The sequence below is a fragment of the Trichosurus vulpecula genome, chromosome 3, assembly GCF_011100635.1.
Source record: "Trichosurus vulpecula isolate mTriVul1 chromosome 3, mTriVul1.pri, whole genome shotgun sequence".
NCBI lineage: Eukaryota > Metazoa > Chordata > Mammalia > Diprotodontia > Phalangeridae > Trichosurus > Trichosurus vulpecula.
Genome location: NC_050575.1, coordinates 16,235,310 through 16,253,202, shown reverse-complemented (window position 1 = coordinate 16,253,202; position 17,893 = coordinate 16,235,310). Strand labels below are relative to the sequence as shown.

General features: G+C 37.7%; 1 protein-coding gene across 1 annotated transcript; it reads left to right on the top strand.

Moving 5' to 3' along the window:
* The first annotated feature begins 12,486 nt into the window (after nucleotides 1-12,486).
* Nucleotides 12,487-12,740, top strand: LOC118844668 (60S ribosomal protein L38-like). Its single transcript, XM_036752606.1, has one exon. It carries the CDS (start codon nucleotides 12,487-12,489, stop codon nucleotides 12,697-12,699), a length of 213 nt encoding a protein of 70 aa, XP_036608501.1. The 3' UTR covers nucleotides 12,700-12,740.
* Nucleotides 12,741-17,893: the final 5,153 nt, after the last annotated feature.

The window sequence follows — 17,893 nt, the reverse complement described above, 5'->3', positions numbered from 1 at the left end:
AGGCATGAGGTGGTACCTCAGAGTTGTTTCAATTTTCATTTCTCTAATCAAAAATTACCTAGAACACTTCTTCATATGCCTTTAAAAAGCTTTGATTTCTCCACTTGAAAACCGCCTGTTCATATCTTTGATCATTTATCAATTGGGGAATGAATGGCTTGTATTTTTATAAAACTGATTTAGTTCTCTATGTATTTGAGAAATGAAGCCTTTATCAGAGTCACTTACTATAAAGATTGTTTCCCAGCTTTCTGCTTTCCTTCTAATCTTGGTTGCATTGGTTTTGTTTGTGCAAAAGCTTTTTAATTTATTATAATCAAAATTATCTATTTTACAACTTCTAATGCTCTCTATCTCTTATTTAGTCAAAATTTCTTCCCTTCTCCATAGATCTGACAGGTAAACTATTCTTTGTTCTCCTATTTTGGTTATAGTATCACCCAATATGTGTAAATCATGTACCCATTTTGACCTTATCTTGATATATGGTATGAGATGTTGGTCTATACCTAGTTTGTGCCCTATTGTTTTCCAGTTTTCCCAGTAGTTTTTGTCAGAGTGAGTTCTTATCCCAAAGACTGGGTGGGATCTTGGGGTTTATCAAACACTAGGTTACTACGGTCATTTACTATTGTATCTCGTGTACCTAATCTGTTCCACTGATCCACCACTCTATTTCTTAGCCTGTACCAGATAGTTTTGATAATTACTGCTTCATAATATAGTTTTGGCTCTGGTATTGCTAGGCTACCTTCTTTTGTATTTTTTTTTCATTAATTCCCTTGACATTCTCGACCTTTTGTTCTTCCAGATGAATTTTGTTGTTTTTTTTTCTAATTCTATCAAATAATTTTTTGGTAGTTTGATTAGTATGGCACTGAACAAGTGAGCTAACTTAGACAGAATGATCATTTTTATTAAATTGGCTCAGCCTGCCCATGAGCAATTGATATTTTTCCAATTGTTTAGCTCTGACTTTGTTTGTGTGAAAAGGGTTTTGTAATTTTGTTCATATAGCTCCTGAATTTGTCTTGGCAGGTAGACTCCTAAGTATTTTAGATTGTTTACCATTATTTTAAATAGAACTTCTCTTTTCATCTCTTGCTGCTGGGCTTTGTTGGTCATATAAAGAAATGCTAATGATTTCTGTGGGTTTAACTTATATCCTATAACTTTGCTAAAGTTGTTAGTTATTTCAAGTAATTTTTTAGTTGACTCACTAGGGTTCTTTATGTATACTATCATATCATCTGCAAAGAGTGATAGTTTTGTTTCCTCATTCCCTGTTCCAATTCCTTTGATTTCTTTTCTTCTCCTATTGCTGTAGCTAATATTTCTAGCACTATATTGAATAATAATGGTGATAATGAGCATCCTTGCTTCACTGGGGTCTTTATTGTGAAGGCTTCTGGCTTATGCCCATTACAGATAATGCTTGCTGATGGTTTTAGATAGATACTGTTTATCATTTTAAGGAACACTCCCTTTATTCCTTTGCTCTCTGGTGTTTTTGATAGAAATGGATGCTGTATTTTGTCAAAAAGCTTTTTCTGCATCTATTGAGATAATCATGATTTCTGTTGTTTTTGTTAATGGTATGGTCAATTATGTTGATAGTTTTCCTAATATTGAACCAATCCTGCATTTATGGTATAAATCTCACCTGGTCATAGTATATAATCCTTGTAATATATTGCTATAATTGCCTTGCTAGTATTTTGTTCAAAATTTCTGCATTGATATTCCTTAGGGAAATTGACCTATAATTTTCTTTTTCTGTTTTAGATCTTTGTGGTTTAGGTATCAACACCATAATTGATCATAAAAGGATTTTGGTAGGACTCTTTCTTTGCCTATTTTTCCAGATAGTTTATAAAGTATTGGAATCAATTTTTCTTTAAATGTTTGGTAGAATTCACTTGTGAACCTGTCTGACTCTGAGGATTTTTTCTTGGGAATTCATTAGTGACGTATTCAATTTCTTTTCCTAAGATGGGGTTATTTAGACATTCTGTCTCCTGATCTGTTAATCTAGGTAATTTATATTTTCATAAATATTCATCAATTTTGGTCAGATTGTCAGATTTATTGGCATATAATTGGGCAAAATATTTCCTATATTGCTTTAATTTCTTCTTCATTGGTGGTGATTTCACCCTTTTCATTTTTGATACTAGATAGTTGGTTTTCTTCTTTCTTTTTTTTTTAAATAAAATTAACCAATGACTTATCTATCTTATTGGTTTTCTTTTTCATAAAACCAGCTCCTAGTTTTATTTATTAGCTCAATAGTTGTTGTTTTTTTAACTTTCGATCTTTGATTTCACCTTTGATTTTTAAGATTTTCAATTTGGTGCTCAATTGGGGATTTTTAATTTTTTTCTTTTTCTAGTTTTTTTTTAGTTGCATACGCAGTTCATTCATTTGCTCTTTCTCTATTTTATTGATATAAGAATTTAGGGTAATAGGGCAGCTAGGTGGGGGCAGCACCGGCCCTGGAGTCAAGACGACCTGATAGACACTTGACACACTTACTAGCTGTGTGACCTTGGGCAAGTCACTTAACCCCAATTGCCCTGCCTTCCCCCCTCAAAAAAAAAGAATTTAGAGAAATAAATCTTCCCCTAAGTACTGCTTTGGCTGCATCACATAAATTTTGGGATGTTGTATCATCGTTGGCATTCTCTTTAATGAAATTATTGATCGTTTCTATGATTTGTTCTTTGACCCACTTATTCTTTAGGATTAGATTGTTTAGTTTCCAATTCATTTTTAATCTAAAACATATTTTAAAATTAAGTGAATACGCTGCTGCCTGGATCCTTATATATATGTTACTGGCTTTGTTTCTGTTTGAGTTTGATACCACCCTACTAAAGCAATTTGTTTGGATTTCTCCTTTGCCCCTTTCAGTTGTGTGCATATCCTATCCCTTAGCAGGCTGTAAGCTCCTTAACAGTGAAGACTGTCATTATTAATTTTTGCTTCTCAAGGACACAGTACAGGAACTTATGCATCATAGACTTTTTAAATAAATGTTTGTTGAATAAAGAAGCTGTTGTGGCAGAAGAGCAAGAACATGAAGTTCAAAACATTAGGCTGTGTGACCTGGTCTTATTTATCTTTGAATGTCTAGGTACCAACCAGGTGAATTAAGCATTTAATAAGTGTTTGTAAAATGAATGAATAAATGAGACATTAGCAACATGATCAGTTCATCAAATTAGATAGCAAAGAAGTCCTAAGGAAATGGTACATGGGGTAAATAAGTATTGATGGAGCAAAGTTGGAGGCCATAGGTGAGCGGATTACAGAAGAGGTAGGCAGGGGCAGCTAGGTTGTGCAGAGAGTAGAGCACCAGCCCTGGAGTCAGAAGGATCTGAGTTCAAATGAGGCCTCAGACACTTGATACATGTACTAGCTGTGTGACCTTGGGCAAGTCACTTAACCCCAATTGCCCTGCCCCCCCCCCCAAAAAAGAGGTAGGCCCTGGGGACCTAGACTAAAGTATGGTGTCAAAGACAAACCAACTATTTAATAATTGTGCCTAGCGCTAATCCAAATCAAACCACAATCTATAGGGAAAAGTCCATGGTATAAAGCACTGAGAGAGAGTGCTTTACAATGACACAATAACATTTATTTAATAACATTTCTAAAGCACTCTTTCATCAGTCAGAGGGACACCATTGAAACAAAGCATCTTTTATAGTATTAAAATGAGAGACTTTTCACTAAATAAGCCCCAAATGCTGAGTTCTCTGATACTGAATAGCTTTGTCACTCGGGCAAACCACTTAGTCTGTGTCTCAGCCTCAGTCTTCTCATCTGAGAAACAGGGATAATAACTCTGGCCCTCCCTATCTCATAGGCCAGTGCTGGTGAAAGTGTTGTGTAAAACTTAAAGTGCTAGATAAAAGTGAGATGCTATCGTTGCAAGGGCTGTCCCCTCCACGTAGCATGGGGGTGTCATTGTGGGGCTTGAAAGAAAGCAGAATAGATGTCGCTGGCCTCTTCTCCCCCACTCTTCTTCAAGGAAACTTTAAATCCTTCCATGTAGGAAAGCAGAAGGCTGGGGCCAGAAGCTTGGTCATTCTGCTCTCCTCAGAGCGAAGGAAGAGGAACGGACTAGAATTCTATCTCTCCGCTCTCTTAAATATGGTTAATCTAGACTAGAGGATGCAGTTTTCAAGTTCACCCTAATTTTCTGATTGCTGTTCACTAATGGGGAAAGGAGGACTTAAGCTTTATATCTGAGGCTTCACTTTTTAGTCATTTTTTCAGTTGTGTCTGACTCTTCCTGACTCCATTTGGGGTTTTCTTGGCAAAGATACTGGAGTGGTTTGCCATTTCCTTCTTTAGCTTGTTTTACAGATGAGGAAACTGAGGCAAAGAGGGTTAATTGACTTACTCGGAGTCGAGGAAACTAAAGCAAAAAGGGTTAACTGACTTACTCAGAGTCAAACTCAGGAAGCTGAGTCTTTTCTGACTCCAGGCTCAGCAATCTACACACTGGGTCTTGACTACTTTCCCATCAAATACAAGTTCCATGATGAACATGCATAGTAAGTAGCAAAGAAATCCATTTATCCAAGTCAATAGCAAAAAAAAAAAAAATCAGAGAAAGCATCCACAGGAAAATTTATACCAGAAAATATAGAGTCAAAGAGCTCTCCCATTGTGAGTAAGATAACCTCAGCTCAACCAAGAGAGAGTCTCAGATCAAGGGGAAATTCCCTAAAGTCTCTAGGGTAGCAAACTAGAGATAGGGACATGAAAGAAACTGCCTACTCCTCTCATGTTCCTTTCTTCCCAGAGTCTTAGTCACTTTTTAGCAACCTGAAATAGGGTTGGTATAGTTCATCTTATCTCTTGAAGATAGAAGCCAAAAGCACCAGAAAGGATTGAAGATCCCAGAAATACTGGAGAGACTCAAAGAGATTAAAGAGATAGTCTCCTTTTTTTCCCCTTCTTGCCAACTCTACCCCTCCCCTAGTGAAGTGATAGGACACTGTTTTCTAACAATGAGGAAAGAGTCCCATACCAATGGGCTTTGGGCTCAGTTACAGTATTATTACTTTTATAGGTTTTTTTTTAATTAAGATTTTTTATTTTTAGTTTACAACACTCAGTTCTACATGATTTTGAGTTCCAGATTTTCTTCCCCCCCCCGCCCCCATCCCCCTTCCTCCCCAAGACAGCATGGAATCCGATGTATCTTCTACATATAACTTTGCATTAAATTTATTTACACAGTAGTCCAGTTGTAAAGAAGAATTATGACCAGTGGAATGAATCATGAGAAAGAAGAAACAAAACCAAAAAAAAAGAAAAAGAAAAAAAAAAGAGAGCAAATAGTGTGCCTCAATCTGCATTCAGACTCCATAGTTCTTTCTCTGGATGTAGTTAGCTCTCTCCATCATGAGTCCTTTGGAGCTGTCTTGTATTGCTGAGATGAGTGAAGTCTATCAAAGTTAGTCATCACAGAATCAATATATCTGTGGTTGTGTATAATGTTCTCCCAGTTCTGCTCCGTTCACTCAGTATTACGTCGTGTAGGTTTTTCCAGGTTATTATGAAATCTGTGTCTTCCCCATTTCTTATAGCACAATAGTATTCCATTATGTTCACATACCACAACTTGTTCAGCCATTCCCCAGTTGATGGGCACCCCCTCGATTTCCAATTCTTTTATTACTTTCATTGTTACCCAAAAATATCTAAGTTCTTTGAGCGCAGGAACTATTTGGTTTTTGTCTTTATATCCTCAGTGCCTGATAGTGCCATATATATAATAGATACATAAAGTTTCTTGAATAGAAGTAATACTTGAAGCATAATTTTTTTCAACATTTTTTCACTGAAAAACAATAGTATACAGATAGGGATACATTTAGGAAGTTAAGGGACGTAAAGGAGAGAGAGTAAACATTGCAAATATATTGAGGACTGGGCATCTAAGGGGCCACCCTGTAGAGCATGTGCTGAGCAGCCCTGACCCCTTCCAAACTCCCCTGTGTGTCAGGACTGAAGGACTTGAGTGCCTTTGGATGATGAGCACCCCAAATGTTATTTGTTCCTTGGTCTTATGATGGTAGTATTGGTTGTCTGCATCAAAAAGATTGGTCACTAAGCCAAGAGGATAGGAACTCCTCAGAGAACTTTAAATAATTTCACCCTTAGGTGTGTCCAGGTTCTTGCTGTTCTGTGTGCTGGGAATACAAATAAGAAATCTTGTCCATGTATAACCTACATCAAATTGCTTGCTGTCTCAGGGAGTGAGAGTTGAGGAAGGGAGAGAGAAAATTTGGAACTCAAAAAAATGTTTAAGTGAATGTTAAAATCTGTCTTTACACATAACTGGGGGGAAATAAAATATCATTTTAAAAAGAAAGAAAGGAAGGAAGGAAGAAGGAAAGAAAGGACAAGAAAGAAAGAAAGAAAGAAAGAAAGAAAGAAAGAAAGAAAGAAAGAGAAAGAAAGAAAGAAAGAAAGAAAGAGAAAGAAAGAAAGAAAGAAAGAAAGGAAGGAAGGAAGGAAGGAAGGAAGGAAGGAAGGAAGGAAGGAAGGAAGGAAGGAAGGAAGAAATCTTGTCTTTAGATCATGTCAGGACTGTTCAAGTCTATTCCTATGAGGGGTATGGAAGGTACAGCATGTTGGTTGTAAGGACATAATAGAGGGCATATGTCCTGCCTAGGCAAGGCTGAACCTGGATCTGAGGATGGCTCTTGATTTGTTTCCTTTTTTGAGTTTAGGTAACTGAATAGTGATCCTGAACTATATGTTTCCAGACTTGGAGGGAAATCTGTCAATTGGGAGAGCTCTTGAGTCCTTAGTGTAGTCATCTCTGGCTGCACTTTGGGAGGAACTTCCAGCAATGACTGCAGCGCTTCTTGTGGTGAAGACTGGCCAGTCTGCTACTTCTTCTTGTATTCGAGTCTAAAATAGCAACAGAAACATCATGGAGAAACTCTGTTCTCTCACACATATTCTAGCAAAAGAAAACCAAAGAGCAACAGAAATAAGTTCCTCCAACCACTCAAGAACTAAATAAAAACATGTCTAAAACCAAGCAGAGGCTGAGAGATAGTCCTTACTAATAGAAACAAACCTTAAGCCTATGGGTTTGGAAAAAGGATCCACACCAGGGAAAATATAAGTGAACAAAAGAAAGTACTAAACAGTGAAGAAATACTATGTATTAAGAGAGCTGATGAATAGAGTAATTCCATAATAACCATTGGTGGAGCTACAGAAAACAAACTGCTTAACCACAAGAATGTGTAAAAGAAATGAGACCAAAAAGAAATTGAAATTGAAATAAGATCTCTGGAGGAAAAAAATGGAAGGTTAATAAATAACCTAGTATGGAAGGTAGCAAACCTTTCCCAAGTAATAAACTCCCTCAAAAATAAAATGGAATAATCAAAATTCGATTATTGCAAGAGACAAGAAATATTGCAACAAAATCAAAAGATTGAAAAGATAAAAGAAAATATAATTTATTAAAAAACAAAGCAACTGACCTAGAAAACAGGTTAAGGAAAGAGACTCTAAGAATCACTAGACCATTTTAAGTGACCTTGTGGTGATACTGAAGTGTATGTTTCCAGCTTTGGAGGCAACCTTATGAACTGGAAATTTGGGGAGGTTCATTTATAGAAACCACAAATGAACAAAATATCTGGATACTATATTTCAGGAAATCCAAAAATAAAACTGCCCTTGCCTTTTACAACCAGAGAGCAAAGTGAAAATAAAAAGAATGAATCACATCCTGAAAGAAATCTCAAACTTAATGTTGGTTGGTTGATTGGTAGTTGTCCTTTGTTCTTGAAGAGGACCAAAGTGACATCACTATGCTAGAGCCAAGTTACGGTGTGTTGGACCATGGCTGATCAGACCAATACAAACTCAGAATGGAATGTTCTACTACAGGTTGGGCACAAATAGTCCATGTGAACATTTGGGCTGGATTCTCTAAATTTGCACTTCTCATGTTTCTTTTGAGCTACTTCAATTCTGCTTTGCTCATAGAGCACAGCACCTTCTCTGATGTGGGCATACCATGCTGAGAGGTCCTGTACCAGTGTCTCCAATTCCAAAGTTCTTAAGAGAGACCTTGAGAGTGTTCTTGTATCACTTCTTCTGACCATCATGTGAACAAATGTCATAGCCATTGTTTCCAGGTCAAAGAAAAGGGACTTCAAGCAGCCAGAAAAAGTTCAACCATCAAAGAATCACAATCAGGATCATCTAAGTCTCTGCTACGTATTTTTAAATTGGCACACCTTTCTTTCTTTTTTCAAATTATCATGAGTCTTCCCCTGCTTGCCTACCTTCCCCGGGAAGGAAAAAGTTTTAACCTCAATTGTAACAAGTTAGCATAATGATGTAAATTAGATTTACATATTGGCCACTTCCAAAAACATAGGTCTCATTCTGCATGGAAATGCCAGTCCTCCCACAGCCACTCCAACAATTGCCATTTTACTTTATTTTTAATCTTTGCCAATCTGATTGATGTGAAATAGAACCTCATAGTTGTATTTAATTTGCATTTCTCTTATTTTTCATATGGTTGTTGATAGCTTTTCTTCTTTTGAGAACTGCCTCATATTCTCTGAACATTTATCTCTTAGGGAATGATGTTTATAATTATGTATTTGAATCAGTTCCCTATAAATCTTGGCTATTAAGCAGAGAAACAATTGTAAAGATTTTTTTCTCCAGTGAACTTTTCCCCTTCTGATTATAGCTGCATTAATTTTGTTTGTACAAAAAAAAATTTTCACTTTAATGTAATCAGATTCATTTATTTTATCTCTTCTAATATCTCTATCCCTTGTTTTGTTAAGAAGTCTTTCTTTGTCCATAGCTGTGAGAGCTATCTCCTTCCATTCTCCTCTAATTTATTTATGATGTGAATTGTCTAGAGCATGTATCCATTTGGAGTTTATAGAGTGAGATGTTAGTCTAAACCTAATTTCTACTTTATTGCTTTTCAGTTTTCTCAGAACTTTTTGTTGAATAGTGAATCTTTACCTCTGTAGTTGGAATCTTTGGGTTAATTAAATACTATGTTACTGTACTCATTTGCTTTGGAAATATGTGTTCTTAATCTGCTCCACTGATCAGCCAGTACTACTCAGCAGTTTAAGATCTGATACTGCTATGCCTGCTTCTTTTCCACTCCCCCCCTCCATTATTCCATTTAAGATTCTTGACCTTTCGTTCCTCCAAATGAATTTTGTTATTATTTTTTCTAGTTCTATAAGTTACTTGTTTGACAGTTCGGTATAGCACTAAACAATTAAATTTAGGTGATATTGGCATTGGCATTATATTGGCATAGCCTAACCATAACCATTTAATAACTTTCTAATTACTGAGGCACATTGTTATTTCTGTAAATGTTTTTAATTGTATTCACATACGTCTTGTGCTTTTCTCCTAAATATTTAATATATTCTGAAGCTATCTTGAATGGAATTTCTCTATTTCTTTCTGCTGGGTTTTGTTGGTTGTTTATAGAGTGGATTTATTTTACGTCATGCTACTTTGCTGAAGTTGTTTCAATTAATTCCTAGTTGAATTGCTAAGGTTCTCTAAAGAAACCATCGTATTATCTGAAAAAAAAACCAATAATTTTATTTCCACTTTGCCTACGCTCAATTTCTTTTTCTTGTCTGATTGCTATAGCTAGAATTTTTAGTATTCTATCAAATAATTATGCGGTGCATGATTTTCTGTTTACAGATGATTGTGCACTCAAATGCAACCTCTGAAGCTGAGATGCAACAAAGTATGAATCAATTCTCTGCTGCTTGTGCTAATTTTGGCCTAACAATTAACACCAAGAAAACACAGGTGCTCCATCAGCCGCCACCACACAGTCTATACATGCAACTATCAGTTACAGCAAATAGAGAAGTTTTGAATGCTGCGGATAATATATCACTTACACTACTTACTTACATACTAGGGAACAATACTTTTATTCTTATGCTTCCTAAAGTTTGTTTTTCAAACAGAAATTGGTATTTCATCAAAAGTCTTTTCTGCATTTGATATAATCATGTGGTTTTATTGTTTTGTTGATTATGTTTAGACCTTTCCAAATATTGAACTAAACCTGCACTCCTGCTATAAACCCACCCTGACCATAGTATATGATAATATATTGTTGCAGACACTTTACTAGTATAAAATCTTTTTGGCCTGATGTTCATTAGGGGTCTCAATCAATCAATTAACAATCATTTTCTCAAACACTTATTATGTGCCAGGAACTATTCTCCGTATTAAAATAATTGCAGCCAGCATTCATAAAACATGTAAAGGTTTGGAGAGAGCTTGGCAAACATTATTTCATTTGATCCTCATAACAACGCAGGAAGTAAGTGCTATGAATCCCATTTGACAGATGAGGAAACTGAGGCAGATATCAATTAAGTGTGACTTGCACAGCTAGGAAGTGTCTGAGGCTTGATTAAACACAGGTCTTCCTGACTCCGTGTCCTATGCACTAAGATAAGATGTATAAGATAATAATGAGACAATATTTGAAAAGTGCCCGGCACATACTAGGTACTTTTAAAAAAATCTGTAAACATGTATTAAGCACCTACTATGTGCCAGGCACTATGCTAAACACTGGATATAAAAAAAAGAGGCAAAAGACAGTCCCTGCCCAAAAGAAACTTACTATCTAACGGGGGAGATAACATGCAAACAAATTATGCAAAGCAAGCTATATACAGGTTAAATAGAAAATGATAAACAACGGAATTTAGAAGGGTTGGGGAAGGTTCCCTGTAGAAGGTAAGATTTTAGTTGGGATTTAAGGAAGTCAGTAGTGGAAGGAGACCTCTCTCTCTCTTCTTATATCATTACAGTTTGAAATTTGTTACAACATGACCCTGCTATGCTCGTTGTGGCGCTTCTTTAATAAACACAGAGAGAATCTGAGAATCAGAAGATCTAGGTTCAAACACTAGCTCTGATCCTGGGCAAGTGACTTCTCCCAGGTGAGTTTCAGTTTCCACGTCTGTTAAATTAGGATAATAAATAATCCTTGCACCTCCTGTCTCATAGCCTTGTGAGAAGAGAGCTCAATAAACTTTTATAAGACATATAAACGTGAATTATTATGCAAAATGCTACATAAATGTAAGCTTATTATGAGTAGAGAGGTAGCACAGCCTAGTGGATATAGGACTGGCTTTAGAATCAGGAAGATCTGGGTTCAAGTTTCTCTTCAGACACATATTAGCACTGTGAAATTGGACATCACCAGATAAGGGTAGAAGTTACAAAAAGATTGTTGGTTGCCAGAGATAGACCATAAAATGTCCCAGACTCATAAAAGAGAATAACAAATATTTATTGAGAGCTAATTACGTGGTTGGATCTAATGACATTTCCTCTCCCCTGATGGGCTTCCATAGGAGACTAGACATTTATTATGTGCCTACTGTGTGCAGAACCATAGAGGATGGAGAGCTGAGGATGGAAATGTCCTAACTTGCCCATAAGGGAAATGACATTTCTCTCTCTGTAGATCCAAGAGCCTAGAGTAAACCCTAAGGAGCTAATTCCTTACTTCCTGTCTTCTTTGCCCTAGTCTCTCCAAGACTAAGAATATTCCTAAGCAAAAGTCCTCTCTGAGCTGAAAAGCCCCCATATCCAAAGGGCATCCTTTGGCCCAAAAGCCTCCTAAAATCCAACTTTGCCCCTATTCCACCCCTCTGGCTTTTCTAGTTTTGTAGTTCCTTCACTACTTTTACCAAAGCTTGGTAGAGCAGACAGAGCTGTGGCTTAGTGACTTGCTTCCCCATATAAATAGGGGTAAATTAAGTGATGCCCCTGAGCCTCAGCAGAGCAGTAAGTACAATAATTTCCAACAAGAAAACAATGAATGAGAAAGTACTAGATAAATGAAAGCATGCAAATGAAAGGTATCACTATTATTGAAATAGAGATAATGTGGGGAACTCCTTTGATCCTCAGTACTGGGGCATTTCCCATTGTTAAAGTGAATTTGCGCTTGAGCTCTCCAATTATCCAGGTAACCAAGAAGAGCTGTGTGAAGACTGGCTGAATTAACTAAGACACCGAGTGAGTGGCTTGACATACCAACAATCCTTGGTGTCTCTGCCCAGAATAGACTGGGGATGAGTGGGATTGAATAGAAGGTGGAAAGGCAGCAGAGCACGGTGGATAGAATGCTGAATTTGGAATCAGAAGGACCTTGGTTTCAATCTCGCTTCTGGCACTAATTGGCTGTGTGATGCTGGGCAAGTCAATTAACCTTCTGAGCTTCAGTTTCCTCTTCTATGAAAAGGGAATAATCATAGCAGCCATTTCACGGGGTTGTTATGAGGATCGACTAAATGTGTATGAAGCATTTTTTCCGTCTTCCTAGGACCCTTGACAGTGGCAGGACCTCTCGGGCCACACGCTGCCCCTCGTCCTGCCGCCTCCATGCCCCGAAAAATCGAGGAAATAAAAGACTTCCTGCTCACAGCCAGGAGAAGAGATGGCAAATCTGTCAAGATCAAAAAGAACAAGGACAATGTGAAGTTTAAGGTTCGATGCAGCAGGTACCTGTACAGAGTGGTCATCACAGACAAAGAGAGGGCAGAGAAACTTAAACAGTCCCTGCCTCCCGGTTTGGCTGTGAAGGAGCTGAAGTGAAGGAATCATTCAATGTTCCACCTGTATTAAAATGTAGGGGGGGGAAAGAAAAAAGAAACAAAACAAAAAAATAAATAAATGTGGACGAAGCAGTATGTAAATGTCAGCTATTATTAGAGGTAAACTGAGACTTGTTTTCCAAATCCCAGAATACTAAGAGCACCCCTTGATGTTTGGAGGATTAGGTTTTAGGACAAAGAAAAAAGAAATAATACATTTTTCTGTGGGTAGTAAAAAGATGAAATTCACTTCTTGAGAGGTTGTACAAATTGGAAATATAAAAAGATTCAAGAAGGATTTAGATAAGTTCATAGATGTTCTTATGTAACTGCAAAACTGTGAGATATAATTACAGTCTGACGAGTCTAAATTATGACTCAGTTTCCTCCTCTGCAAAATAAAGCTTAATAACACCAAGCCATTTCACAGGATGAATACAAAGTACTCTAAAGCTTTTTGCCAATATAGTTTTGTTCCAATAGCATCATTACCCCCCAAAAATCTGTTAGAAACAAGAAGGATTTAAATATATTTCATAGTTGTTCTTAACTGTTCTATATCTAGAGCACTTATGTTCTATATCTATCCTAACTGTTCTATAACTGCAAGGTTATAAGATCTCATTGTAATTTGACAAATCATATCATTCCACATTATGACTCAGTGCTCTTCTCTGGAAAGCAGGGATAAAACAATGCCGATCTGTTCCACAGACTTTATGCAGAGCAGGGCTAGCTTCACGGCATAGGACATTTGGACAGTGGAGCTTATGGGGAATATCTGGCATCCAACCTAAATGCCACTCTTTCCAGGAAGTCCTCCCTGCTCAACTATATATAATTAACTTCCTTTTAGACTTCACATAGCACTTTGTTCTGCACCTCCAATTCACTTACTATGCTTCATTATATATTATATTTTGTATTATATATAGTATATTATATATTATAGCTTTATATATATTAGATATTTTGGCTGTCTCATCCTGGGTTTTGTTTCCTATTCTAGACTGTAAGCTCCATGAGGTCAGGAACACTATTTTATCTAAACCCTTGTATTTTGTGCTTCTTCTAGGCACCAAGCTCTACACACAGTCAGACGCTTAATAAATAGTTGTTGAATAAGTGAATGATTGAACCAGGGGCCTTAAAGGCCTACAGGCTCCCACCAGACTTTCTGAGTAGAGGAGACCCACCCACCACTGCTCAGTTTAGTTTGATTCACTTCAATTTAATCATTACCAAGTATTATACTTCCCTTTTTTGCAGACTTGCAAGATGTCATCCCCTTTTGCTTTTGAAGCTACTGAGAGAAAACACTCAGAATCTGGATGATTCAAGATAGGGCGTAAGTATTTTTTAATTAGAAGATGAGGATGGGAAAACTCAAAGATTTGTACCTGAAATCCCCTCTTCCTATCCCATCCCCACCCCCATCCAGAAGCTGGCAAGCAGAACAGAACAAACACTAATTAAACTTGAAAATGACATGAGAATAGAATGTAAGGTCTATTTAGAATATAATCTTTGTGCCAAATTTTATGCAAATATATTCAGGTGCCCTCTGAAGGAGTTTTCACTTTAAGTACTGCCAGGCACCTAAGATTTTTACATACAGAACACGTTTAATTGCTTTTTCTGTGGGTAGCAATTAAAATTCACTTGTGTATTTTTATAGTATTCAGAGCTTTAGCATTTTCTCTTATTTCACTCAGCTTCTCCAAATGTGTTAACACAGAAAAGAATTGTAAGAGCCTTTAGATATCATCTCTTCCAACTTGGCCATTTACAAACAGGGAAACAACACAGAGGAAGTTTTACATGATAGATAACCCTTCCTTCCTTTCCTTAAATTCTATTACACTCGGTTTTACTCCTACTATTACTTCTATGTATCTATATTGCCTGAAGCTCTTTTTTGTTTTTTGCTTTTGAGATAAATGCTTTAAAAATCTATTTGGCAAATCTCTCAGATTACAACTTTTTTCAGCCTTAATATCCACATCTGTAAAATGGTGGTATAGTGAAGTTGTCTCCCACATGTAGCATGGGTGTATCATTGTGTGGCTTGAAGGGAGGCAGAATAGAGTTCTCTAGCCACTCCTTTAACTCCTTCCCCCCCAGACTTCAATTCCTGCCAGGAAGGAAAGCAGGAGATTGGGGCCAGAAGCTTGGCCACTCTGCTCTCCTCAGAGAGAAAGAGAGGGTACCAGGTTAGAATTATATCTGTCTGATCCCTTAAATATTGTTAGTGTGGTGGGTGAAAGATGAAATGACTAAGGAAAACAAAGGTTCCATCTTCTGAGCATATCAATCTATTAAGCAATGCAAGCCAACTGCCCAACAAATCAGGACCAGGCCCCTTCCTTACCTTAGGGTTAGACCTCAAATATAGAGGGAGACAGACTTCCATACTTTGAAAACAGTTAACCAAATAAGAATAATTAATTAAAAGGAAACAACAGAAAATTAGGTGATCTGATTTCTAATTGGAGGAAAGATTAGGGAAAGATTTCTAAGTTGGGAGAGGAAGAGTGAATTCAGAAAAAGGATGTCCCACTCCCCCTACCCAAGCATCTATAAAGAATCAGAGGAACATGGAAATAATAAATGATTGATCAGTATGGGGCCAGTTTTCAGGTAAAACATATGGGTTACTTGAGATATATAAGTGTGAGAAAACTCCTTCCATCAATCTTTGTATCTGACTGAGTTTCTGGTCAGCATAACCTAGGTACTTGGTTGGTTGGTTGGTTGGTTGGTTGTTGTCCTTCATTCTCGAAGAGGACCAAAATGACATCACTATGCTAGAGTCAAGTTTCAATGTGTCTGACTGTGGCTGATGAGACCAATAGGAGCTTGGAATGCTCTACAGGTCAGGCACAAATAGTCCATGTGAACATTTGGGGTGGATATTCTAAATTTGTACATCCTGCATTTCTTTTGAGCTGTTTCAATTCTGCTTTGCTCAGAGAGCACAATACCTTCTCTGATGTGGGAATGCCATGCTGAACGGTCCTGTGCCAGTGTCTCCCATAAGACACAATCAGTTCCAAAGTTCTTGAGAGTGTCCTTCTTCTAACCAGTGTGTGAGTGCTTGCCCTGTGTGAGTTCTACGTAAAACAGTCTTTTTGGCAAGCATGCATTTTGCATTCAAACAATATGGCCAGTCCATCAGAGTTGCACTCTCTGAAGCAGACTGAATGCTTGGCAGTTTACTTCGAGTGAGGACCTCAGTGTCTGGTACCTTATCCTGCCAGGTGATCTTCAGCATCTTCCCAAGACAATTCAAATGGAAGCGATTCAGTTTCCTGGCATGGCTCTGGTAGACTGTCCAGGTTTCACAGGCATACAACAATGAGGTCAGTGAAAGTAAAGTACAAGCAAAGTTCAGAGAGATGCAGGATTCTTGGCTCAGTAAGAAGGCAGATGAAATTCAGTTTTATGCTGATAGTAATAATCCAAAGCACTTTTATGATGCCCTGAAGGCTATTTATGGGCCAAAGACCTATGGTGCATCTCAACTACTCAGTGCTGATGGAGCCACATTGATTAGTGATAAGGACACGATCCTAGACAGATGGGCTGAACACTTCCATAGTGTTCTCAAAAGACCATCATCAATCAATGCTGAGGCCATTGACCATTTACCTCAGGTTGAAGTCAGTTAAGGGTCTATAAATCGCAGGTAGGGGTGCTCCAGTTTCCTAGCTATATAGGACTAGGTTCAAACAAGACAATAAGGTCTTCTCTCAATTCCTACAATTGAATAAAATTTTCTGACAGAATAGAATTTAGACCAGACCCATAATTGAATAGAAAGGGAACTGAGCTAGCTCTAGAACTGCATCACAGGATGGAGTCAGTGTGGTTCACTCAGTTCCCACAACTAATCACTTGCTGTCCTAATCCCTTCAATTTTCTCATTGGTCAGGGGGATGTGGTTTTTAGGTTCAAGATAAACTTCCAGGTGCTGTTCAGTAATGGAGAAAGACTAGAGTTTTATATCCAAGGTTTGACTCCCTTCACATCAAATACCAATTCTCCAATGAATACGTGTAGTAGGTAACAAAGATACCCATTTATCCAAGTGTATCGCCAAGGCAATATTCACAGTGGTTGCTATTACTATGAACATGCCCACGTGGCTCTGAATCACAAAATATAACAGACTCTCCATATAAAAGACAGAAGCAAAACATTTAATCAAACACCAGAAAGCCAATCCCAACATCAGTAAACCGAATCCATCATAGCAACAAAGAAATTAATGCACATTATCACTACAGAGAGCAGCTCCATTCCCAAAGCCTTCCCTGACTCAGGCCTTCCCACAAACAAACACAAATCCTAGCTGACTCCTTGTCTTTGTCCAGCTCTCTCCCACCATTCTAACTGCTCTGAGAATTTCCAGATTCACCCTTCCTGTTCCACTTGTTTGGCAAGCTCCACCAGCACCACATGTGACTTAGGCTTCCTGTGCTGTAAGCAAAACAAAAATCCAAGAAAGTCTATATAGGAGAATATATATCAGACAATACAAAATGAAGGTGCTCTCCCATTGGGAGTGTGGGGATTAAAATTGTCCAACCTATAAGAAAAACCACTGGGGCAGAGCTCTGAGCCAATGGCGCTTTATTAAAGGGTCCATGGTCCCCTCCAATGAAGTGGACCTCAGATCTTCCTCACAATCTGAGATGACCCCCTTCTTCCAAGACCTTGTTTTTATAGGTTTGATACCTAAATATGCAAAAGAGGCACAGCAAAATACAGAATCTCATTGGTTGATAGACCTTCCTCTTGAAGGCCAAAAGTGACATCAGCAGGGGAGGTCACAGGTTGGGTGATACATGGGGCTCTCCACTGACTAAGTGCTCAAAAGATGGTCGTGTGCTCATTTGGACAAGAGAGAGAGGTCCGGAGGTGAAATTATAAGTCAGAGGACTTTCCATGTAATTGAGTCACCTCTGCCACACCAGGTTTGGTCATTATGACAAAAAAAAACAAGGGCCTCTAATTAGCTTCCTATTTTTAGGCAAGTGAACTTACAATCTGTAGCTCACAGCTCTGAGGCCTAACATACAGAATTTATAATCACTACCCCTATGGAAGCATATCAAATAGATTAATTCTGACTGGAATAGAGTAGGGGTTCTTCAAATGAATTATTTTTCACAGGAATAATGTAACTCAGC

Excerpts from the sequence above, each read along its gene's own strand:
- LOC118844668 (XM_036752606.1), top strand. The coding sequence starts at position 12,487 with ATGCCCCGAAAAATCGAGGAAATAAAAGACTTCCTGCTCACAGCCAGG.